At 36.9% G+C, this 25,521-nt stretch overlaps 1 protein-coding gene across 1 annotated transcript in view; it reads right to left on the bottom strand.

The window, feature by feature from the left end:
• LOC106666812 (protein kinase DC2) overlaps positions 1-22,838 on the bottom strand; it is a 37,331-nt gene extending 14,493 nt beyond the window's left edge. Inside the window, exons 1-2 of the mRNA XM_014394276.2 lie at positions 22,411-22,838; positions 7,460-7,628 (exon numbers count right to left, since the gene is read on the bottom strand). Of these exons, the coding sequence (XP_014249762.1) occupies positions 7,460-7,628; positions 22,411-22,465 (224 nt within the window). The 5' untranslated portion in view covers positions 22,466-22,838. The remainder of the gene's footprint in view (positions 1-7,459; positions 7,629-22,410) is intronic.
• Positions 22,839-25,521: the final 2,683 nt, after the last annotated feature.

The raw sequence follows: 25,521 nt of genomic DNA, 5'->3' as shown, positions 1-25,521 counted from the left end.
ATCATTGTAAGCAGTGAAGAAACAATGATAACCATGTTGATATAAAAATGTAAAAAATATTTGTTCTGTGTACAGGCGTTAACTCACCTGAGGAAGGATTAAAATAAATCCGAAACGTTTTGGATAAAAACTGGTTGTGGTTTTTTGAGATGACCTATTATCCCACCTTCAAGAAGGAAGAATCATAAGTTTAATTATTATATTAATCCATATATGTTTAGCAGTCTTAATTGATGGGATTTACTATTTCAATTAATTGTATTTTTTATCTAAGTCTTGGTTGAGATGAAAAAGTTAGTAAATTATCACTGCCTGTTCAATTATGGCCCTGATGATGACTTTAAAATAGGTCGAAAGCTTGGCGGTAACAACTGAATTTGTTTTTTCTTCAAGACCATACCTTGATCTAGAGTGTGCGGGAATTATTTTAGTTTGATTTCTTTTATTTTACTAACAGTTTTAATTATAATATTGTTTTTTCATGATTTTTTAACAATGTTGTCTTTTAACTTTTACATTTCAAAGATTTATTAAATGTTTTATTATATTATTTTAGCCAATCAATAAAACCTTTATTTCTAAAATTAATTTTGTATTTTAAATAACTAATTCGTGTCAAAAATAATCTTAGTAAACTCACTACACGGATATTTATGCTCGTTCGTTAGGCTTGTATGTTGTCGTTACTATCACAAAAAATTAATAGTCATTCATTGACCAGCATTATCGTTAGATCAAACAAACTAACTTAAATTACTGAGAGTCAATATATGCAAGAAAAGTGTCGCAACCCCAAAAAGGGGTTAGTTTTTTTAGGGGTAGTGCGACTGGATTTTTAAAGTTTTGTGTTTTTGCTTAAGTTTTGGAGAAACGAAAGACAATATTGATAGATCGTGACAGTTTTTATTGCCAACAACCGTAATGGCGAGTTCTTAATACATAAGTCAAAAAAAGTATTCAATTTGTCTTTCCAATAAAATTTTCTTTTGTTGAGTTGTGCCACTTTTTTTGTGAGTGTGTGATATATGGATAAATATAATAATAAAGGATATTTCGACTGGGATAACTCGAAGGGAAAATAATTTAACAAATTTAACGGATTATAGGTGGGTATTTTTTTAACGTGGAGGACGACTAAGTGGTTTTCCACGTTTTCTTCCTAAATCGGGACGATGAAAGAAGTAGACGAGAAAACCTGGCGAAAAGGCTTTTTTGATGCCGTGCCAAATTCAATAAATCATCACAGAGATTAGTTGGAAATTACGAACACCTTTGTAATTTTGCTAAAGTTGGTCTGATTTTTACAATTTCAAGCTAGTTTATTGTAACACTCGGACTTGTAACTCATGTCCATTCTCGTCTATAAAAATCAATAATTGGGCTTAAATTAAATTTGAACGTAATGAACCGGTAGTTTGGTGGTTTATGATCGTCCTGGTCATCCTCATTTGGTGTCTCCTTCTTTTAGCCTAATAAACAAAACCAGTGAAGCCAAGCAGAACAGGATGACTGAAAACGACCGACCTACATGTTCAAAATAATGTTTCATCGATAATAATGAAATTATCGTGACATAATCTCACTAAGTGAATGCAAACTGACGTGACCTTTCAACAGTTAACAACGTACTAAATAAAAATAATAAGAAACGATGCTGGTTAAAATCATGTGTATTATAATTTATTAAATTCACTATTTTTCGTGGTCCGCTTGACCAATTAAAAAAGCAATTGAAAAATGGCAAATAGGAGGGAAAATTCAAAAGGTGGGGTTGAGATGGGAAGTTAGTGCCCGAGGGGATCGAAGTCACGATAGCTCAAGTGGTACAGTAGCGGCGTATCAAGCCGAAGGTCGTGGGTTCGAATCCCGCTCGTGACACTGACTTTTTTATCTCAACTTAAAACCTTAATTAATTGAATATTATAATTTATTTATTTCTTAAAATTATTTATACTCGATTGATTTAAAAAAAGTCGATTTCACTCCAGAGTTATTCCAATTTTACAGCTACGCTAATTAAAGACGAATCGCTTTGACAAATTGACATTTTATACATCAGTTTCCAAAAATAAATCTTTGAAGTTTTATAGTCTAATTGGAGCATTTATCTAATCGATTTTCGTTCAATGATTTAAACGGCTTCATTTATAGCAGGAGTGCCATTAGGCTCGATTCAATACTTAAAAAAGTCACTTCTTTGGAATCGAACATTTTTTAAATAGCGGAATTAATTGATTTGCGGTAAGCCCACGTGGTATACGCCCTTAAAAACAAAGTACACGCTAATGTATATGAAAGGCTGCTCAATGTGGTTAGATCGTTTGATTGGAGGTTGTCATCTCTTGGTTGCTAATAGGGAGCGTGTAGACATGCGCTGTTTCTAAGTACACTGTTCCAATTTTGGGAAAAGCAGAGAGGATAGACTATTGTAGTCTATTCTATATTATATTTTGTGTTACATTCTTGAGATTGTATTTATCACCATATTGTAAACTGCACGCCGATGACGTAATATTGAGCACCTCCGCAACTCAATTAGATTGTTAAAAGTTCGTATAAGGGTGAGTTAGGAATATTGAATACCTTATAGTTTGTGTAATGGATAATTTGAGTAGATTGAGTACCTACGCTTTTGACCCTCACTTAAATTTATTGAACAGTTTTGGTATAGGGTGACTGAGAAATAGTACCCCAGTCCACTCCACTTACATTAAGTGAATATGACAATTGATGAATATTATGTATCGATCTACTGCAACTCTCTTATATTGTTGTACTGTTCGTGTAAGGGTGTTAGAATGTAGAACACGTTATTATTTGTATATACGGTAATTGTGGTTTATTGAGTACAGCATTAACACGCCAGTAGATTCTGTATTGTTTCTATACAGGTGGATGAATAATTGAATAACCTTTAGGACATCCCTTAGATCAGTTGTATCGTTGTGCATACACAGGTATAAATACCCCATCGACCCGAAGATTATTTTTTTTACTAGATTGAGGTATATTGAGTACCCATATTGACCCTTATTTAGTTAGATAACATGAGCTTAAGACAACTGAACGTACTGAGTACCTATTCACTTATATTTGTTGTGTCGCTTCATAATAGGATGATTAAATAATACTACTTCTAATTGTTTATCTTAAATGTGTTGTACAGTATGCGTAAAGGATTAGGGGAAAATAGTGAGTATCCTGTGGTTTCCTGTAACTGGGGAAGGTTGAGTACCTCCATCGAACGTCAGCTAGGTTAGATTTATAGGGCGATTGAGGAATATCGAGTACCACATCGATCGAATATTGAGTTCCTTATCAAACTTCACTTATAGTAGGTGGACAGGGTGATTGAAGAATATAGTGTACTTCATAGTTTGCGTATCGGGTAATTGAAATGTATAGAGTACCCTATCCATCCTCTTTGAGAATGTATGTAGAGATCATTTGTGGCATATTAAGTTCCTTAGCAAACTGTATAGTTTGCGTATCGGGTATTTGAAATGTATAGAGTATCCTATTCATCCTCTTTGAGAATGTATGTAGAGGTCATTTGTGGAATATTAAGTTCCTTAGCAAACTGTATAATTTGCGTATCGGGCATTTGAAATGTATAGAGTATCCTATTCATCCTCTTTGAGAATGTATGTAGAGGTCATTTGTGGAATATTAAGTTCCTTGCAAACTGTATAATTTGCGTATCGGGTAATTGAAATGTATACAGTACCCTATCCATCCTCTTTGAGAATGTACGTAGAGGTCATTTGGGGAATATTAAGTTCCTTAGCAAACTGTATAATTTTCTTATCGGGTAATTGAAATATATAGAGTACCTTATCCATCCTCTTTGAGAATGTATGTAGAGGTCATTTGGGGAATATTAAGTTCCTTAGCAAACTGTATAGTTTGCGTATCGGGTAATAGAAATGTATAGAGTACCCTATGGGGAATATTGAATATCATAATTGATTCATAAACGAATACCAGTATTGAAATGGCATTATTGAATTCTTCATCAAATCTTCATCAAAAGCTGGGCAGGTGATTGAGGAATATTGAGTATAGTTTTTGTACAGGGTGTTGTACTCGTAATAAGTACCCATCGTACCGTACTCAAATTTGTTGTATAGTGTATGCAATGTCCGAATCCCGAGCGAATTCAAACTAAAAGATATGATTGCAAAAATATATATTTCTACGACTAAATGACAGAAACGTGAAGGAGATTTTCAGCTTGTAACCTGTGGTGTTCCAGTTTGATATAAATTAATGATTCATCAATTTCATTAATCAATAAATATCATTGATATGAGTCTATTTTACAGTGGACATTTAGTAATTCTTAACTCGACAATTTCTTGATAATGTGAATCCTCAGCACGTCACTTTGATAAATCGAAAAAATCCTAAGTATAATTCGTACTTTTTTGTAATATTCTTCTCAATTTCCAAGTACTGTTTACTTCCTTGCAGCCTAAAGTTTCCTTGACTTGAGTTTGTTTTCTCTAGTTTGTTATGTTCGGCGGTCAATGTTTTGTCAGAACTGTTCTCTTTGAAGAACCATTTAGACAGGCCACAATGAAACAAAACCGCTTCACGAAATTTTTTAATAATTTCGAACTCATATCAACTCTTAATAATTTTATTTTTTTCCTCTTGATAATTCGAACTTCTTGATAATTCGATTTATTTTTGTTGTCCCTTGGGTTTCAAAATCTAAAGGGTCGACTGTATTTAATTTTCAAAGAAAATTTGTTGATATGAGTACCGACAAAATGCAGATAGTCAAGTTAGAAAATTAACACAAACCAAGGCTTGAGTTGGAGTTCGTCCTGTAGTTTTGTCATAACAGGATGTCGCCAAGTTGTTTTGTTCCATTTGTAATGTTATCACCAATTGCAGTCGGTTCATTTGATACCAAGTTATCTCAAAAACAAACATGCGTTCTAATAATCGTTTCGATGGATCTTTCATTGATATTTTTTCAATCCAAGGTCAATATCGCGTGATACTATCGAAATTAATTAAAAGGGTAGTGTTTCACTAGGTCGATTTGGAATTGTATCGAATCTAAAGATAGAGAAAATAAACAATAATAAATTCTTTTGGGCCATGTTATTGTTTACGTCCTTTCTTCAGCAACGTATATGTCGTAGTTTTTGTCGTATTTTGTTTATATCTTGTAAAACTGGTAGAGCAAATGTTTCGTTACGCAAAAGCCAAATCTTAGGAGCTCTCCTAAAAAGGAAAATGACATTCAAACACGATCCGTATAAAGCTTGAAAGAACACAGATCACAGTTCATAAATTGAGTGGAAAAAAGGATTTTCAACAAATAACTGGCATCTATTCAAAGGCATTTGTCCGTCTCGTGTTTTGTGAGTTTCAAAATAATTAAAAACCGGTTGAGAAGACTGAACAATGTAACGATTCCATACTGGACAAGGGATCAAGGAAAGATTATATATAAATATAAATGTGAGAATGTTGGGCTTTTAGGTAGATCTTCCCATATATGCTGAAAGTGGCATAGTAAACGAGATTTCTTTCATATTCGCATGTTGATTTCGCGCAGGTTCACTACTTGTCGAGTTTATCAGAAAAGGAAGTTTTGATTAACGTGAAAAGGATGATTTTCCGACTTTCTTTTTTCTTCTTCGTGTGAAATAATCATCAGAATGACACAAATAATACAGAGAAATCTTTATGTAAGGTATTGGTTGAGGTCAAAACGTCAGTGTTACGAGCGGGATTCGAACCCACGACCTTCGGAAAATACGCCGCTGCTCCACCACTTGAGCTCTCAAGTTCCATGCGGTCGGACACTAACTTCCCATCTCAACCCAACTTTTCGAATTTTCCCTCCTTTTCGTAATTTTACAAATGTCGTGTAATCTATTCCATTCTCGGCGACAAATGACATGGCCACGGAGAGCTTTAGTGAAGGCTTAATATTCTTAACATATTAAATTCATTAGATTTCGTGATCCGATTGACCAAATAACATCTTTCAAATAATTAATCTTTATGTAAGGTATTGGTTGCGATAGCTCAAGTGGTAGAACAGCGGCGTATTTAGCCGGAGGTCGTGGGTTCGAATCCCGCCCTGACAGACTTTTTTATCTTGACCTTTGCTTTCTTGGGTAAAAGATGCTTTAAGACAGCACTGTCAGCGTGTATAGTGTCGTATATGAAATTTTGCCGCTGCACTGGCCCTGAGGTACCCTGTATAATTTTTCTCCACAAAAAGTAAAAAATTTGAAACCAGACTAAAAAATATTAGACAAGTATTTTTTGTATTTTTAATAGCGTCATGGGTTCAATTTAACCGGGCCATCTAAAAAGGACACCCTGTTAACATATGTACACTCAAAGACTAAAAAAAAGTATTTTGTTGTTTATTCCAAATTATATGTATTTTTATTGTTATATTTTCAACATACTTATTGTAATATAAACCAAATTAAATGAGACCATAAATTCAAGAGTTTTGGTAAAAACTATTTTATTATGATAGTTTACAAGAAAATTCACCAAAAAATCGGAAAATCATTTAGTGAATGAGTAAAATTTAACTAACAATTTTTGAACCTAATTTTGCTTTTAATGCGTTATCATGAACAAAATCAGGAAATAAATTGTTAGCAGTAGAAACGAATAGATAACACGATATTTGAAAAATGGCAAAAAGGAGGGAAAATTTGAAAGGTGGGTTGAGATGGGAAGTTGGTGTCCGAGTAGATGGAAGTCACGATAGCTCAAGTGGTAGAGCAGCAGCGTATTTAGCCGACGGACGTGGGTTCGAATCCCGCTCGTGACACTGACTATTTTATCTCAACCAATACTTTACATAAAGATTAATTAATTGAAAGATGTTATTCGATCAATCGGACCACGAATCTAATGAATACAAAGAAAGTTTAACGGTAAATTAAAAATTTGGCAAGTCGACAGTCCTTGTGACTAAATGTCCAAATCTGAGCAGATTTTATTGCCAAACACCTCAAGAGTTGGTGAATTTTTCTGTTGATGTTTTCTTGATTCTTAACGAAAAAGTAGTAATTGTGTAAAATTAAATTAAGACGTGCGTTGTAGGAAGTCTGTTTTATTTTCAGAATATCGCACAGCTTTGTCTGCCGCGTGTATTCTTATTTGGCATGGAACACCGTTTTTATTATTCACGTCCTAACGCTAATCCTTGTCTTTTGTTTTCAATAAAACCAGTTGGAACAGATCAGTTTATTTTCTTAAATGTATGTTGTATACTAGTAAGCAATTACAACGGAACGTTTCCATTGCATAACAGAAAAGAAAACACACTTGTTACGAAGAAAGAAACAACTAGTTCGCTTTTGTAATACAATATGCCCTGTACCATTTCATAATCAGAGTCCTAACCATGTTCGACCATGCCTAACATAAGTTTATTTTCAAATTAGACAATATTTTCCATACTTACAGGTTTACTATGAAAGGATGTTTGATGTCAGAAAGGATCTCCTTTTCGTTCCTGACGTGTTCCACTTGCTTGAGCCTGATAACATCGCTGATGGCGAGTATCTTGACAGCGAGGTATTCGCCTGATTCTTTCTCCCTGCATAGGCAGACCCTTCCGAATGTACCTGTACCTGAAAAATGGCAATGCTGTCAGTCTAGTTTTTACGTCAACAAATCTTTAAACAATTACAAAAATTTACTTCGTTTGGTCCGTAAATTTTGGTCAGGAATTACACTTTGAAATTATAATATGTTTTGTATATAGACGTGTTAGACGAAAAACCATCTTGAATCGTTAATTAATTTTCCTTGTGGTGTTTGATTCGCACATAAGTACACAGGATATATAAATTTGTTTTTCTTTTTTTACGTTCGTTTACAAAAGATAAAATATTGTTATCGGCAAATCATTAAAATTTCTGCTAGAATTGTTTTTTGCCCAAAAAATGACGATGTAACGTGACTCTTATCATGTTTATTATTTATTCAAATGATGTGAATTAGTCAAACGATCACAGTATGAAAACAAAGGAAAATTGTGTAAATTTGGATTGTGCTCTGATATGACTATTTCCCTTGTAATCATAGAAATGCTTTGAAGTAACGAATCTATCTACAAGGAGCCTAATAAATGTCCGTGCGGTTTCGTGCTCAGTGATAAATTTCTTGACGGGATGTGTTTATTGGGGGACAAATCTGCGTAGGCGGTGGCCGAGATCGATGCTTACGAGAGGGCCAGCTTTCAGTCGAAGCTATAGTCGAATCTGAAACGATTCAGGGCGTGTCTTCGGTGTTTTCTGCGGAGATGCACGCGTTATTAGCCTCCCCAGGCTGCCAACTTTATTCCGATTCCAAGGGCCAAAAATAGCGTCGCCGATTTATTTGCGGCTCGAGAAGGAAAAGGGAGATTCACCCGACCACTTGTAGCACGAGACAGCAGTCTGTTTGCAATCGTCGATTTTCCACGGAAGGAAAGCCCAAGCAGCAGCGGAAAACCAAAAACAAATTCTTACGTAAGACATGATGCAAAGCAAACAAATTTCAGCCATATTTCGATCGATTGATTTCAAAACAAAGTTACAATCCTGTTGTTTCTGGAGAAAAGACGTTTACTCCTGTCTAATTCTGCTTATAACCCTAACCAACTAATGGAGAAGGAGAACTGCTGGAAAATCCTGGACGGTTCAGTCTGTTAGAAGTATTTAGGTTATCTATAGGATCTTCTGTACGAAAGATGTATTGCCTCACCCTGCTTATATCCCTGGCAAACCACTGAGCCATACGAGTCTGTCAGGCAAAACTTCGTCGTGAGACAGACCAAGATACGTCATAAAACCGTAGGCATCACGGAAAAATTTAGTTCCTTGTTTACATCTTGTGCAGACAGCAATTAGTAAATTTTTCACACTCCTTCACTCTACAATGCAGCGATGTGAGAGGAAAAGTTTTTGATTTGCTTCACCAAGGTCTGCCTAACCACGCTGAATTCATCTGCCAGTTTAGCCTCTAACAGTGTGTTGTTTCATTTGCTTACAACCCTGTCAAACGGCTGAGGCGAACGCATTCGACAGAACAAAACACGAATGATAGATGGACCAGATCCGGGATAACCAGGTGAGATACAATTGATACGGTCGACATAAGAAATACGATCTATAAATACCTCGCTCAGCCCCTGCCCAGACTTATACATTATAATTGCCTTAAAAGGGCCAAAACGTGTCTCAGTAATTATATGATAATAGGATACAACATGCAGGCATCTTAGGCTCTGGATTTGCCTGTCAGGGGGTTTTGCCTAAAACTTTCTGTTTGTTCTCTCCCTGTTTATAACCCTGACGAAGACCAAAACACCGAGGATGGGCAAACCAAGATAGCCAGATAAGATCAAACAACAGGCAAAAATCGATGTTTAAGCACAAAATGTTTTCAGAATAAACAATCGTTTTATTTTAAAATAATAAAAGAGGGTATGTAAAGTTTCTCGATTTCGTCAATAAACTCTATCTAGAAATCTATTTATATATTTAGTAGTCATAATTGACTTTTTTTTGGTTACCAGGGACTAGAGGAGTTCCCTCCTGAGTACTGCATACTGCAGCTGTACAGCTTATTGAGAAACTCATTTTTGAAGGGGGTTGGGACCAAATTCAGGGTCGCTGAGATCCGATCCCGCCCCTTCCATTGATAAGTACCGTGTCAATTTCTTTCAATTGCGGCCACCGGTCCCATTAGGCGTCAGAACAAGTCCAGAGGCGACGGTGGGGATCGAACCCACACCGCGGGATCTACTAGCCGAGAGTCTGACGCCTTAACCACTCGGCTACCGCGCCCCCCTCCCCAAATTAATTATACTTTTAGTCTAAGGTCTTGGTATTTATACTATCATATCTGTATATGACTATCGAATATATTTGCCGAAATTTTTGGTTTACGTAATTATTTGTTTAACGACTTTATCCTGAGATTTCCTCTTGGGATCTGCTGGGTGATGAACCTGTATGTTGGTTTTCTCCGATCATTCTGTCCTGTCTATCGTTCATGGTGTTATCTGTCGCGTTTATGACATTGACCAACCCTGCGTAATTCCTGACTGCAGGTGCGATGTCTTAGGGCAGCATCAATCCAAGCATAAATCAAAGCGCTTCTGTCAAACATCGAAGATCTGCAGGACATTCACTTTTTAGGCTTTTGCCAGAAAGAAAGTTCATTGCCTCACTCTGTTTAAAGCCCTAACCGACTAGGAAGGTTCTGAAAGGCTGACGCGTTCTTATTGCTTATTATTACATTTATAAAGTATCGTTTTTTAGTATTTATGTATGAAGTGTCACATTATTTACTGTTCCAAACCTATGACTCAGGGATGGAAATAAAAGAGGAGGCCACAAGGCCTTCAGCACCTCGACCTGATTTGTACTCCCTGTTTTTATAGCTCACTGGCTAGCTTCAGGTTGTTAATCAGCCTCCATAGCTTTACCATCGGTTCCTTAGTGTAGGATCTTGCTTGTGGTATTTTTTTGTCCTAGTTACAAGAACCTGCACCTACATAGACTTTCACAGAAACATAGAATATGTTTTGCGGTCTCCTCTTCCTGGCAGTACCTGTGTTTTTTCTGGTTGTACTCCTATCCGGTGGATGTGCTTTCTTAAGTGGTAATATCCTGTCAGAAGTCCAACCTGAAACCTAGTTCGGTTGCGGTTGCCTTCCAGTAATTCTTTTGTAAATTATTGCGGATGGTCCTATGAATCTCTTCGCGAGCCTCATACCTGTGGTATTGTTCCACCAGGATTTGGACTTATTAAGGGTCCATTTTAAGATGTATCCTCTTTTGAGGCAGGATGTTAAGCCGCAGTAGGGTTCAGGACCCAGAGAGTCCATGTTGGCCCCCTCTTTGGCCAACATGTCATCCTTTTCATTGCTCTATGCCCCGAGTGCCCAGGAACCCATGCCAGGGGGTCTTTAATGTCACTGACTTCACCTCGCTATAGGCATGGGGGCCTTGTGCTGCCTGACTGTCAGAAAAGAAGGCTATCTTCCGGGAATATATTCCAATCCTTTTTATTTCTCTGGCGCATTGTTCAATCGCTATGAACTCAGACTGGAAAACTGTAGCAGCTCCAGCTCCGTTTTGGAGTCTCAGTGTACCAGTAGGAGTTTGCCTTTAGCGGTGTTTCTTTGGCCCATTCTTCTGGTATCAGTACATTGTACTTTTTTAATAAAGTTGTATTTTGGAGTAGTGGCATCGATTGGGAAACATATGACTTAACTAACTAGTAATTGAAATTTTGTTATAGTTAAATTATTTTAAAAAAACATAGCATCAAGATTCATAAACAAGATCACTAAATAAGGGAAAACCCAACATTGAAACCTTACAAATAATACTTGAAACACAGACAAGTTTCGATTCTGTTATCTAACCCCAAATCAATATTTGTTATTTATTCAAACGAATGAACCAACTGTTCTACCAACTATGACAACTTGTGCGGAGATTTTATGCCTCGATGATGTTATTATAGGCCCGTTTCGAGGCCCAGACTCTGGTCTAAACACGGAATAGCGAGACCCCGCGGCGTTATTGCCAAACCAAAGGAATAAACAGACATTAATCACATCTTCAGCGAAACCCTACGCGCACAAATGCCCGGGACGATACCTTTTGTTAATTAGAAATGACAGAAATATATTCAATTAACTGTATTCAATTAATCATTATTCAAAATCAAACAAATATTTCTGTACGAGAAGTAATTTTATTAATATAAGACAAACCAAAACTCTTGATAAGCGAGAGGATTAAATCACGATCAAATATTGTTCCGAAGGAAATCTTTTGACCCTTAACACGATATTTCTATTTTGACCCATTTCGATAAATAAACAAACTAGAAGTATAATAAAATAAACATTATGAGATTTCTCTTTGAGGTCTGCTGGTGAAAAAGCAGCATTGTTGACATTTCCAACTACGGTGCTTTTACGATCGATAAGAAATGATTTTGATCCTGCAGTATGGTCGTTTCCAATCATCATGGTTGACCCATCTTTCGCAGGTTTTGATTTATCTGTCGTCATCAGGGATGGTTTGACGGTACAAACGCATCTGACAGACCAAAACGGCGGAGGATTGTTGAACCAGGAAGTCAGGGTGAAGCAAGAAACTTCCCTCCAGACTTCAACACGTTTGGCTTAAAACCAGCAGACATGTGCACGCATAGCAGGGCAATCAAAACTACTTAACTGATGCAAATTAATTTTTATCGATAATAACCGACAGATATCCGTACAAAGAGTACATTTAAACTGACTTGCACAATATTATATAATTGCATAAAAAATTAGAATTGATGCAGGCTTTAATATTTTTAAATTAATTTTAGTATTTGGTATGAAAGTGTCGATTTCACTCGGCAGTTTATATCAATTTGACTATTATATCAAAAGCTTGAACAATTGACATTTTATATATCATTTTCTAAAAATAAATTTCTCAAATCTAAGAGTCTAATTAAAGCTTATCTTATCGATTATTTCTTCAGTGATTTAAACCATTTTATCGTGCTTGCTCACTAGTTCATGGTTGTTAATGATTTTGTTTGTTTCCGAACAGCCTGGTCTGCTTCTCTCTGGTATGCGCCAGACGCAATTAGGCTTTCACCTTCTTGCCAAACCCTGCTTATAACCCTGACCAACCGCTGAATGTGGCAGAAAGCGTCAGACTAGAACAGCTAGGTTTGGCTGAGCAGGGTGATTGGACACGACTAACTACAAAATATACATTGTTACAGCAAAAATTATATACATACTTGATACAGCCTCACAAAACACACAATTACTACATATAAAACTCACTATGTTTTATGTGCTTTCTGCATTATTAGATTGTAATTAAATTAGACTCAAGGTTAGAAAGAAGGTTTTGGTTGAGATAAAAAAGTCAGTGTCACAAGCGGGATTCGAACCCACGACCTTCTGCTAAATACGCCATTGTTCTACCACTTTTAGCGCACTATGTATCCGTCGTCATTTAACGGCCTCCTTGATAGGTAGTCGATTCCGGTCCATAATATAATGGTGAGCTTTAAACAGTCGTCAGAGGGATTTGTAAGAATAGCCTCTCTAGACGACTCCCATCTGGTTTTCTCTATTGGCATCGTAGAGCGTCTATTCGGAAATCAGCATCTCGCTTGGACACTTGATCAATGGAGAGGAGGTGTTCTCTTCACAAATGTGTGCCGGTTTGGTTTGTGGCAATCAGATGTCCGGGACCATATGTGGAAGACGAGAGAACTCTTTGAGTCACAGTCAGGGGTGGAATGAACAACCATGACCGAATTGATTATTATACAGAATCAAGGGGGTAACAAGCTGGAGTAAATATAAATAAGAGGTTAATCTTTTTTTTTTTTGTAAGGCTTTGGTTGAAATGAAAAAATAGTGTCACGAGGGGATTCGAATCCACGACATTCGGCTAAATACGCCGCTGCTTTACCACTTGAGCTATCGTGACTTCGATCTACTCGGACACCAACATCCCATCTCAACCCCACCTTTTGAATTTTCCCTCCTTTTTGCCATTTTTCAAAATTCAAGATTAATTAATTGAAAAGAATTTAATTGGTCAAGCAAACCACGAAACCTAATAAATGTTAGAAGATTAAGTAAATAATTATTGTTTTATTGACGTAAAATTCAACAACCTGCATGATGAAGGTAAAGTTTTGAAGAAAGCCAGGGTGAGAATAACAAAACTTGTCCTTTTCAAAAATGTGTTGTCCTAAAATCCGTTGTAGGATTGTTGCCAGTTTAATTATCGGTCCTAGAAGCCAGAACTAAATATACCATTTGACAATTTCAGTCAATTTATATCTAAAGCGGCCTTCTTTTACTTTGAACCGTTACTTAAATAAGATTTTTAAGCAAAGGACGTTACACTATAGTCGTCGAGTGAGGTTTCCCACAACGCCTTTTCTTTATAGCAGCCCTGTAAAATGTTACTAAAAAATACCACGACACTCCCAATATTTTCATTTTCTAGTAAAAGTTGTTGGCCCGGAAAGAGTCGGCAGCAGCCAGCCTCACAGGTGAGTGAGCGAGCACTTTCTCCAAGCGTGTCCCAGTTATTAAGTAAGCCCTTCGTATGAGCTTCGTTTCATTAACCACCTCTCTGCATATTATCGACCGAAAGGATACGCCTGGAAAAAAAAAGATTTTCCATCATCTCCAGAGGTGATGAAACCGCAAAACTCGTGGTGTTCGACAACAGCCGTAATCAAAAAATAATAGGAAAGGAGATATGAAAATCCTAGAGCATGAACGACTGAGCCTGACAGGAAAAGTATATGAATATATTGTATAATCCGTATTGTTCCTCACTGAAGATCGTTCAATGCCGAAACGAATTAAAAAATCCCGCGAGGATGGAAGGAGTAAGTAACTCTGGGTTTAACGTGAGTTCACAAACTCGCAGACCATCATCTACATTTTATAAATTACACCTTCGCACATACGCTTGAAGTGATATTTTGTCAAACGTTTAAAAAGAAAATTCTAAAGAGTCTGTTTAAAAACTAACTTTTCGCAAAATACATATGCCCTCTTCTGAAAGAATGACTGGCGAAGAAGAGATAGGCAAAATCAAAATGTTTCGTCGGGTTAACTCAGCACCTTTTGCACGTCATTGATCTAGTAACATGGAAATAAGTGTATTTTTAAAATGTGGGTCGAAGTTAAACTTGAGGGGGGGGTCTGTTTTGTTTTCCTTCCAACGCGTGCGTCCGTCCTTTCAATTTTTTGTCCCTCGCCCTCGAGTCGTATCGTTAGGCGTAATTAATGGTTTTAACAACGCGGAGGAGGAGAACGAGACGTCGTCTTGCGGTTTTCCACGGAGAAAACGTAAATGTGCTGGAAATAAATAGGCCTTCGGAGAAATTTCACCGGTGTTTTTCTAGTTCCGTCTCTAGGTTTCTAGTTAGGGGTTCCTAGTTAGGGACGTCTCTAGTTCCTGAGCTCAAATTGATATTTCCATTTTTACAAGTTTTGTTACCATCAAACTCCTGTTTGTTGATAGTTTTGACCAACTCCATAAGAATGATGATTTACATATTCCTAAAGAGTCTCAAACTCTCGAAAATTTCAAAATGCTTAATTATTAAATCCATTATATTTCGTGGTCCGATTGACTAAATAATTTCTTTCAATTAATTAATCTTTATATAAGGTTTTGGTTGAAATGAAAAAGTTAGTGCCACGAGCGGGAATCGAACCCACGACCTGGACATGCCGCTGTTCTAATCACTTAAGCCGAAGGTCGTGGGTTCGAATCCCCGCGAACACTAACTTTTTCATTTCAACCAAAACCTTACATAAAAAGATTAATTAATACTTAACTATTTGACTTTGGGGAACTTTCAGAGTCCTACAAATTGTCCCAAAGATAACAAAACGCATAAAGTTATAAACTTTCGATGATTACTTGTAAAAAGTTTATTTAAAATTAAATGTATAAAAATACTACTCGTTCAGCTGAAGGTTGACAATATTTTTATGGTTACAAAAGGTTAAATTTGAATATATATATTTAAGTCAATAATTGGGCTTTTTTTATTAAGAAATATTTGCCACTGAAATGCCAATAACCGTTGTTAAAATTAAAACTATGTTCAAAAGAATTATGATATTTATTGACGTCGCGTGGTGAACCTCGTTTGGTCTTATACGACCGTTCGGTTCGGCTTTCAGATACTTTCAGTAGTTGGCTAGGATATAAGCAGGGTGAGGCAAGGTAGCTAAAATTCTAAACAAGATTAAGTTAAAGTTTTCGCATTCATGTTTTCTTCGATAAATAAACGACATTTTGCCAGCGGTTGGTCAAGGGTTTAAGCAGGCTGAGTCAAAACAACTTCCATCCAGGCAAAAGCATTTTACGAGTCTGCCCAAAAGAGCTGTAATAGACTATAGGAAACATCCAAACTGCAGGTCCTTTTCGACACTGATTTTACTTCTTAATTTATCACCTATAAAATTAAATTTATAATTTGATTGATACTGATCATGTTGGTCTGCTTAACCTCGCTGAGTTGATACATCAGATGCGTTTCAACATCTGTTGTGTTTGGTTAGCGTTATAAGCATGGTGAGGTACGAAGATCCTTTAGCCAAAAGACTAAATACGATTAAATTTTCACATTTAAGTTTTCATTGGTAAATAAACGATAAACTTTTGCTATCCACAGCGGTTGCTCAAGAATATAAGCAGGGTAAGGCAAAACAACTTCAATCCAGGCAAAAGCCTACACGCGTTAGATTGCCTAAAAGAGCGAGAATAGACTATAAGAAACCACCAAATTTTAGTTCTTAACTTATCACCTATAAAATAAGAAAAAATTAAATTTATGAGTTGTAATTTGTTAAATTCGTGAGGAGCGGTCAAGAATGAGGCAGTTTAGAAAAACTCATTTTTCATTTTTTTCTCGGACGTTTCGACCTTTATTCGGATCAAGTTAAGGCATACACATTCTTATTATTATGATTTACGTCGAACACTAATGAATAAAACGCATCCATAACATTTTATGCTGAGGTTTTTAAGCTTTCTGCTGTGGTTTGTCAAGGTTATAAGAAGGATGAGGCAAGACACAAACCAAACTTCTTTCAGGTGAAAGACAAAACAGCAAAATTAGGCAATCGAAAATGACCAAACAATTTCAATTTATTGTGTGATCAATACACCTGGAATGAAGTTTGACTTGCCTCACCCTGCTTATAACTCTGACCAGCCACTGAAAGTATCTAAATGCCAAACCAAAATGATCGTAATATACTAAATTTCAGGTACATCACCTCACTAAGAAAAAATCTCAACATTTCAAAAAGGAAATCTTATTGTTAAAGAAATTAAAGTAATAAATATATTAAATTCAACTGCATATAAATCCTAATTCAATATTTTATCATTTTCGTCCACTTATCCTGTTTTGGTCTGTTAGATGCGCTTTTAATTTTTCGCTTTCTTCAGCGGTTCGCTAGGTATGCGCTGGGTGAGGCAAGATGCGAAGTTTCTTTTTCCTTTAAAAAACGTTTTAACGCAGATAGTCAATTAATATATATTGAAAACTGTTCATTTACATATGATATTTACATTTATATATTAGAATAATATAATTCACCTGGAATGAGATTTGTCTTGCTCACCCAACTTATATTCAAGACTAAAAATGATCATATTCATTGAATGAACCTGCAGTTTGTTCGTGTCCAAACATCTTGGTCTGCCAGCCCACCGTGTCATTTCACATCTTCAGCGTTTGATCAGGGTTATAAGCAGGGGGAGGCAACGTTCCTTTAGGCAAAAGGCTAAACAGGATTAGCCAGTATTAAATCATGAAAATTTTTCCCAGTAGTGTTTTTCAAATTGAAAAACGTAGTAGAATAATACAATTCACTTAGAGTGAGGTTTGGCTTAACTTAACTAAACACTTTAGATGGTGAAATGACAGGGAGGACTGGCAGATTCGGATGCTCGGAAACGACCAAACTGCAGGTTCATTCAATGGCTATCATCATTTTTAGTCAATTATTACTTACCCCCTTACCGACCATTGAAAGTGCGTAAATGACCGAAATGATCGTAAATGACTAAACTACTAATTCGGTATTTTTTATTTCTGGCCAGCCTAAATTACTTTGGGCCTGTCAGATGTGCGTTTTGACTTTTCGATACCTTCAGCCGATGGTTATAACCAAGATGTGTACTTCTAAAGAATTGTTGCACCTTTTGTAGTGGGTTTATTGTACTGCAGTCCATGACTGATTCATCGCAATACTGTTAGGTCGTGTCCGTGTTTTGGCAGAAGAGTTTTGATTTTCGCCTGGATGGAGGTTGTCAGCCTAATTCTGTTTATAACCCCGACCAACAGCTAAAGACGTGCAAAATGTCGAAACGCGCCTGACAGGCTCAACACAGCGAGAATAGGCGGGCCAGAATGATCAGAAACGACCAAGCTGAAAATTCATTGTAAGGCTTTTTCATAATGGACTTTTGAAAATATGAGTCTATCCTCGATGTTTCAGCTGGACAAATTTTAGAAAACTAACAAGCTCTAAATAAACAATATGTCTATAAATAGTACAAGGATTTGATCAGGCGTTTAAACGATAAAATGTAATTACATTTCCGATCACTTGTTGTGACACGTTTGAGTGGAAAATTGTCTGCTCTAGGCACCGTCTAAATGAACCCGAATAGCCAATCTTGGAAGCTGACTTTTCTAAAGGAAAAACGTCACAGCAGACGTAAAAACGTAGCAGACTCATTTGAGTGACAATTTCTCTTTTTCTCCTGTGTTTAAAAGTCAGGAGTGAACATGTTCACGGTAACACGTTGATTAAAAATACGGAAATAAAATCCACTGGAAAAAAAATACTGAACGAAAATAAACCGGCGAACTGTGTGACCTCATCGGTGTAGTTATAGGACTCTGACTAATTTCCTCATTTTAAGAGACGAGCGGAAGGGCGATTAATAAATTTTGGCTTGTAGAGATGTCACTGCGTCAATAAGGACCGGATCAATCTCCCGACGTTTCCATGACGCGTTCTAATCACTCACTTCCATCTAAAAAGAGGGCTCCGAAGGAATTAGAATGAAAAAAGAAACATTTCCTATTCTATAGTTCACAAAGGCATTGTTAAACTAAAAATTTCCACGGTTTATCATTTGTGTTAACGCTTGTTACCGTTTATATTTCTTAGTTGGGTCGTTTTAGATCATTCTGGACTGCCAGCCTCTACCTACTTATGACCCTGATTAACCGCTAAACATGTCGCGTGTCTGACAGATCAAAACAGCTAGTATTATCAAGTAAATCTGGAAAATTCTTCACATTCATGTTTGTACATTTTGAAATATTAGAACAATATAATTCACTTGGAGATTTACCTTGCCTCACCCTGCTTATCCCCGAAGTGTCTAAATGGCAGAACGCATTGATCGTAAACGACCTAACTAAAGGTCCATAACTTCTCAGATATCAATAAGTAATCTCAACACTTCACAAAGAAAATATAGTTAAAGTAGTGAACCGTAAAGTAATAAATCACAAAAATTCAAAATGAAATCTTTCTTATTTTGTCTTTCTGGTCAGCCTGCCTTAGCTGTTTTTGGTCCTGTCAGATACCTGTTTCAACATTTTGCTATTTAACAGCGGTTGGCTAGGTTTATAAGCAGGGTGAGGCAAGGTACGAAATTCCTTTTGGATAAAGTTAGGTTATAAGCAGGGTGAGAAAATACATAAACGTTGTTCTAGACTAAACGCGTCTGACGGACAAAATCAGCGAGAGAAGCAGAACAGGTTCACGTTTCGCTATCTTCAGCGGTTGGTCAGGGTTATAAACAGGTTGAGGCAACTCAGAAACCTCCACAATGACATTCCTTTCAGATGATATCTCTGTATTGGTTTGGTATTTCGGTATTTCAACATATCCCTAGTGTAGTCCAGACAGCTATATGACAATACTGTCTGGTAGTCTCTGATCATCCTGGTCTGTCTATACTAATTGGTCTGTTATGTCTGATGCATTTCTGTATCTTCAGCGTGATATAAGCTAAATTGACAATAAGCTGTGTCGGTCTATTAAACACGTTTCGACATTTCCCATCTTCAGGGTTGGTTAGGGTTACAAGCAGGGCGAGGTAAGACACTTTCTTTCAGATGAAATCTGTGTTTGTCTGGCAAAAGCCATATAGGTTCACTATTTCAGCATTTTTAGTAGTGGGTTTGTTCTACTGCAGTCAATGTTTGGTATATGACAATGGTTTGGCTCCGATCATCTTCTTCTGTCTATACTAGCTGGTCTGGTATGTCTGTTGCACTTCGTTATATTCAAGGTGAGATTAGACCAACTGACAAGTTGTGTTGGTTAGTAGGCGTTTCGACATTTCACCTTCAGTAGTGGGTTCGTTGTCCTATACTCCTCCATAAATGGCCGTCTCCGAATATTCTGGTTTGCCATTCCTTGTTGGTTTTGATTGTTTTTCCCTGGAAGGGAATTTGTGTCTCGTCCGGCTTATAACCCTGACTAAAATACTAAAGGCAAAAACGGCTTACACTAGCTGTTTTGGTCTTCTAGACATGCTTTGACTGAATGTAGATGTCTTGCCTCAACCTGCTTATTACCCGAGAGCCACTGGGCATAGTAAATTGTCAAGACGTTTCTGGCAGAAAAAAAACAGTGAGACCACAATGGTCGGATCACCCTGTAGATCTCAAAAAGACAATTTTCATTGCTTATACAATTTTATACAATGCAATTCTTTCTTCTAAGTTTTGTATAATGCGAGAATATGAATATAGGACAGTGTGATGTTTCAAGGCATCAAACCACAAATAAAATAACAAGTATAATAATAGAAATACGCCTTTCTCGCCCTATGTAAGTGACCCAAAGTGCCGCTCAGTTTTATCGGGGAAATAATTTCAGTGAAACTCGGGAAAGTGCCGTCTCAATTCCCAGAATAGTTTTCGCCTTTTTCCATGTACGTTTCTTCCATTCTCATCAATTACGGAATTTCGGGACGGTATGCCCGGCGCGTGCCACTCGCGCTAATTATTGGCACGCCAAGGCGGCTGTGTGTAAGTTGCATGCGAACAGAACCCCAACGTTAAGTCTTACATCATTTCATTTTTTTCCTAGTTCACTTGATAATCTGTTTTCCCATTACCTGTTTTAAACGTTTGCCCTGTGACTATTGGGTTTTTGGAACAGTCGTGATCATTAGTCCGACAGCTCCAGAAAGACCATTGACGCACGCAAATCTCATCCACGTATATTTATCGTGATAATTTTATGGTAAAATAGTCACAAAAGGAGTTTTAAAAGGTCTACACGATCAGCAGCAAATAACCTGAAAAGCTGAAGATCTCTGAGGTCACTACGGAAATACAAAGATCTGCAGCCAACCAAACACCAATCTCGACTCAACCAGGACGAGAATGTGGAAGCGACTGACCTACGCGAAAGAACAGGTAAGAAGGTTGAAAAGAACAAAGCCATATGGACTAGTGTGTTCATTAGTATGAGAGGTGAGAGGTTAATGAGAAATATAGCGTTACATCCAACAGTGAGTGTGTGTGTGTGTGTGTGTGTGTGTGTGTGTGTGTGTGTGTGTGTGTGTGTGTGTGTAATCTAAGGTGGGATAAAAGTACCCCATCGACTCAATTTAGATTGGATTATTAATATTGGGTGTAGGTCGATGGAGGAATATCGAGTACTCCACCGACTAATGAGAATGAGTGCAATGAATACCGATATGAATATTTGTATTTGTGTGACTGTATTATAGGAAGCTAGTTGGTTTTAGGTTATTGTGGTTTGTTTTTTGGATGTGTTGGGGGCTGAAAGATCTAGATGTCGAAAGCCCCGGAGCCTAACCCCACTGGTTGGGGAGCGATGATCTACTGGGCACCTGGCTTAAGCATGGTACCGACCCAACCGCAAAACGGGGTAGGTGAATCTCCTAGGCACATCGGTCCGTATGAATTAATTTTGTGAATAGTGAAGTGCGAATCTTACAAGAATGTAAACATTTATTAATTGCATATATTAATATTAAATTAATGGTTGGTCTTGCAAGACCAGTTTTAAATAAATAAAAGGAGAAGAATATAGCTATAAGCAGGGTACTTTCGATGTACAATCGGTTGGAATGTTCACTCGAAGACAGGACTAGAACAATCTTCCTTTTCTCACGAAGCAACAGAGGAAATCAAATGTCAGCTAGCTTTAAATTTAATAAATTTTAAAAATACGGTTTTACCACGGACCTGTCTAGTGACAGTCAAAATATGCCAATTCTAGCTGCATCCCTGAAAACTATTTCCACACATTTACCCCACGTAAACAATAGCATCGTGACACTTGATGCTGTAGTCGCATAGTCTTCTGAAATTATATATTTAAATTTTTTAAAAATCTGCAGGATACAATTTTTCCAGCGGTTTTTTAATTAAGGGGAAAACCTGCAGATATAACGATCATTTGGAGTGGAATGTTTTCAGTCTTATCAGATCCATCCTGATTTGTTTTTCTATTCTTTACATTAAGACAGTTGTTATGGTATGGCTGAGAAATTGTGATTGTTTCTAAAATAAAAATTGTTGGTTCAGCGTTTATTATCTAGAGTGAAATTTAAGAGGATTCGCATCAAACCGATTCACCTCGTGTTAATCATTAAGGTCGAATTAAATCGAGAGGATGTCGAAGCGGAATAATCAATTGCTATTTAATTAGGGCTTTTGATATAAACCGGTGTTTGACAGTATGGAGTGTCAAACCGTGCCAAGAGGTGAGATATGACCAGGACGTCAATACAAGGCAATTTATCCAATATATAATAAATATTTGCGTACCTATGGTTTTGATAATATCCAAATCGTCGATCGTGCGGTGAACGGCCGAGTCCATGTATGTCGGGATGAGGGGGATTTAAGACTGGTTTTCTTCCGTCCGCCTATTCAGCCGGGGTCTCTCAACCCTCCACCACTCAGGCAGGCCCCCACTTTCTTCTGATCCTCTTCTCTATTCCACTTCAACTTCTAATTCTAACAAAGAGAAAGAGTTGCCTAGAGGAGCCGGCCCGCAACTCAAACGCGATCAATCTAGTAGGAAACTGCCTGGCGACGCTTCCGCTACTTTTTTTCTTTGCATCAGCTGCTACGGACGGTTATTGACTCTTGCGGGTTATTCTTGAAAAATTCGCGTTTCTAATCTTTTTTAAAATAAAAAAATGCAAAGATCGAATTCGATTATAATTAATACAGGTCTCTAGGGGCAGTTAGAGCCGACTGGTGATATCTGATTCAGACGTGCCAAAACTCGCTCACACCGGTGAGCGAACCCGGCCGATTTTTTTGACCATGCAGCAGATTTAAACCTATTTATCCATAGAAATTAATAAACATCAACAGTCGAAGTTTGATATTTCCTGTTATTAAATGACACTACTCAGGAAACTCATGGTGTATCATCCGTCAGGTTCATGAGTGGTTATCATTTTTTTTATTTATTGAAAGTAAAATGTTTGTACAAATTCCGCCAGAGAAAGTACGGATAAATTCTTTACACAGGTTACTGTTGACCTAAGTCTCCATTTCTTCCACTATGACCTAAATTGGCCCTTCTTTATTTCTGAGCCTCGAAATTTGCACAACCCTCTATTTTTTTTAGCCGATTTCGGGGTTCAGGAAAAGTAGGAATGAATTCTTTATACATTTTTCTGGGGTTTACTGGTGACTTAAGCCTACATTTTTTCCACTGCGACCTAAGTTGACTCTTCTGTATTTCCCAGCCTCGAAATGTGCACGACCCGCTAGTTTTTTTTATATTATTTTTATTGTAGCCGATTTCGGGGTTCAGGAAAAGTAGGAATAAATTCTTTATACATTTTTTTCTGGGGTTTACTGGTGACTTAAGCCTACTTTGTTCTATTGCGATCTAAGTCGACTCTTCTGTATTTCCCAGCCTCGAAATGTGCATAACCCGCCCGTTATTTTTATATTATTTTTGTTTTAGCCAATTTCGGGGTTCAGGAAAAGTAGGAATGAATTCTTTATGCATTTTTTTCTGGGGTTTACTGGTGACTTAAGCCTACATTTTTTTACTGCGACCTAAGTTGACTCTTCTGTATTTCCCAGGCTTGAAATGTGCATAACCAGCTAGTTTTTTTTATTTTAGCCGATTTCGGGGTTTAGGAAAAGTAGGAATGAATTCTTTATACATTTTTTTCTGGGGTTTACTGGTGACTTAAGCCTACATTTTTTCCACTGCGACCTAAGTTGATTCTTCTGCATTTCCTTGCCTCGAAATGTGCATAACCCGCTAGTTTTTAGTATTATTATTTTTTTGTTAAGCTGATTTCGGGGTTCAGGAAAAGTAGGAATGAATTCTTTTCACACTTTTTTCTGGGGTTTACTGGTGACCAAGCCTACATTTTTTCTACTGTAACCTAAGTTCATTCTTCTTTATTTCCGAGCCTCGAAATGTGCACAACCCATTAGATTTTTTAACAATTGTCGGGCTTCACGAAAATCAGGAATGAATTCTTTACACACATTTTTTTTTCTTAGGGTTACTGTTGACCAGCGTCTCTATTTCTTCCGCCCCGACCATGTTGACCTTTGTTTATTTCGAAGCCTCGAATGTGCACAACCCACTAGTGTTTTAGCACTTGTAGGGACTCACGAAAAGTATGAATGAATTCTTTACACACATTTTTTTCTATGTGTTACCAAAGTCTTCATTTTTTCCACTCCGTCCTATGTTGACCCTTTTCTATTTCCGAGCCTTCAAATGTGCAAAACACACTTTTAGCACTTTTCCTCTTCAATGATATTTTTAAGCGTTAAATTCGCCATTCCGCATTGTAACCGCAGGTAACCATTGTACCATGTCTGTGCTCCTTCATGACACAGTCGCAGGGTTAATTTGTATTATGTTTTCTTTATGGGTATTTTTAAATCTACTTTTAAGTTTTTTTATTTTCTTGTCAACAGTAATTTGTCTTTTATCAGCTATAACAATAATGAGCCTCATCATTGATATAACTAACAAGGGGACGACTAGGTTGGGGGGGTCACGGATTTGGACCTAACTTTTTTGGTGGTTCTACACTCCAAAATATCGGACATGTTACAATCTCTTTAGTCTTTTTTGATTATAGCCGTTTCAATCAGATTTTCCGATAAAAACTTCTCAAAGAAAAGGAAAAGTTGTTGATGATAAAAAATCTATAAATTTAAATTCGAACAAAAATTTATATCTATTATTATTCAGAAATCGTGAGATGCGGTCTGGTGTGATGTAGGTTTCAGAAAAACATTTTCTTTATCGTGCCAACGTTTCGATCTTTATTGAGATCATCTTCAGGGCCTGGGATTTATAAACATTGTTTACATTTAACAAATACATTTAGGATGTGGACAAGTGAATTTACACAATGCAAAATATATTTTTTTATTCAATCAAAGTATTTCTACTCACTCAAAGTGTTTGTCTTCTGTGTAATTGTGCCATTCTTGCGTGTCGTGTTGAGAATGCCAGTGAGATTTTGCTACTTTGTGTTTATTTACGTTGGATTTTGAAGGGTTGGGGAAGGAAGTCGGTATAGAAAAGACATTTTTGTATAAGGCGTCGGCTTCTTTGAGGTGAAAAGAGCCGACGAAGGGTAACAATGTGTTGGTAATGATTCGGCCAGATTATCCTTTCAGGATTATATAGAAAGGGATAAATAGGAAAAGGGAATTAGAGTATGTAAAAAAATTTGATGTGTGGAATGTAATGTAATGATATATGTATGTTATATACAGAATTTGATTAATGTTATTGGCGTAGCTGCGACTGAGTTTACATGTATCTGTTCTGTAATTGATGCTGTGTTTATCTCTGTTGATATAAACCATTTCTAAGAAATTACGTTTATGTTTGTTTTGTTCTGTATGTAATATTTTTGGATTTTTGAAGTC

The sequence above is a fragment of the Cimex lectularius genome, unplaced genomic scaffold, assembly GCF_000648675.2.
Source record: "Cimex lectularius strain Harlan isolate CLEC.00 unplaced genomic scaffold, Clec_2.1 scaffold2, whole genome shotgun sequence".
Taxonomy (NCBI): Eukaryota; Metazoa; Arthropoda; class Insecta; order Hemiptera; family Cimicidae; genus Cimex; species Cimex lectularius.
The sequence above is the reverse complement of the archived record's forward strand: the minus strand, read 5'-3'. Positions and strand labels throughout refer to the sequence as shown.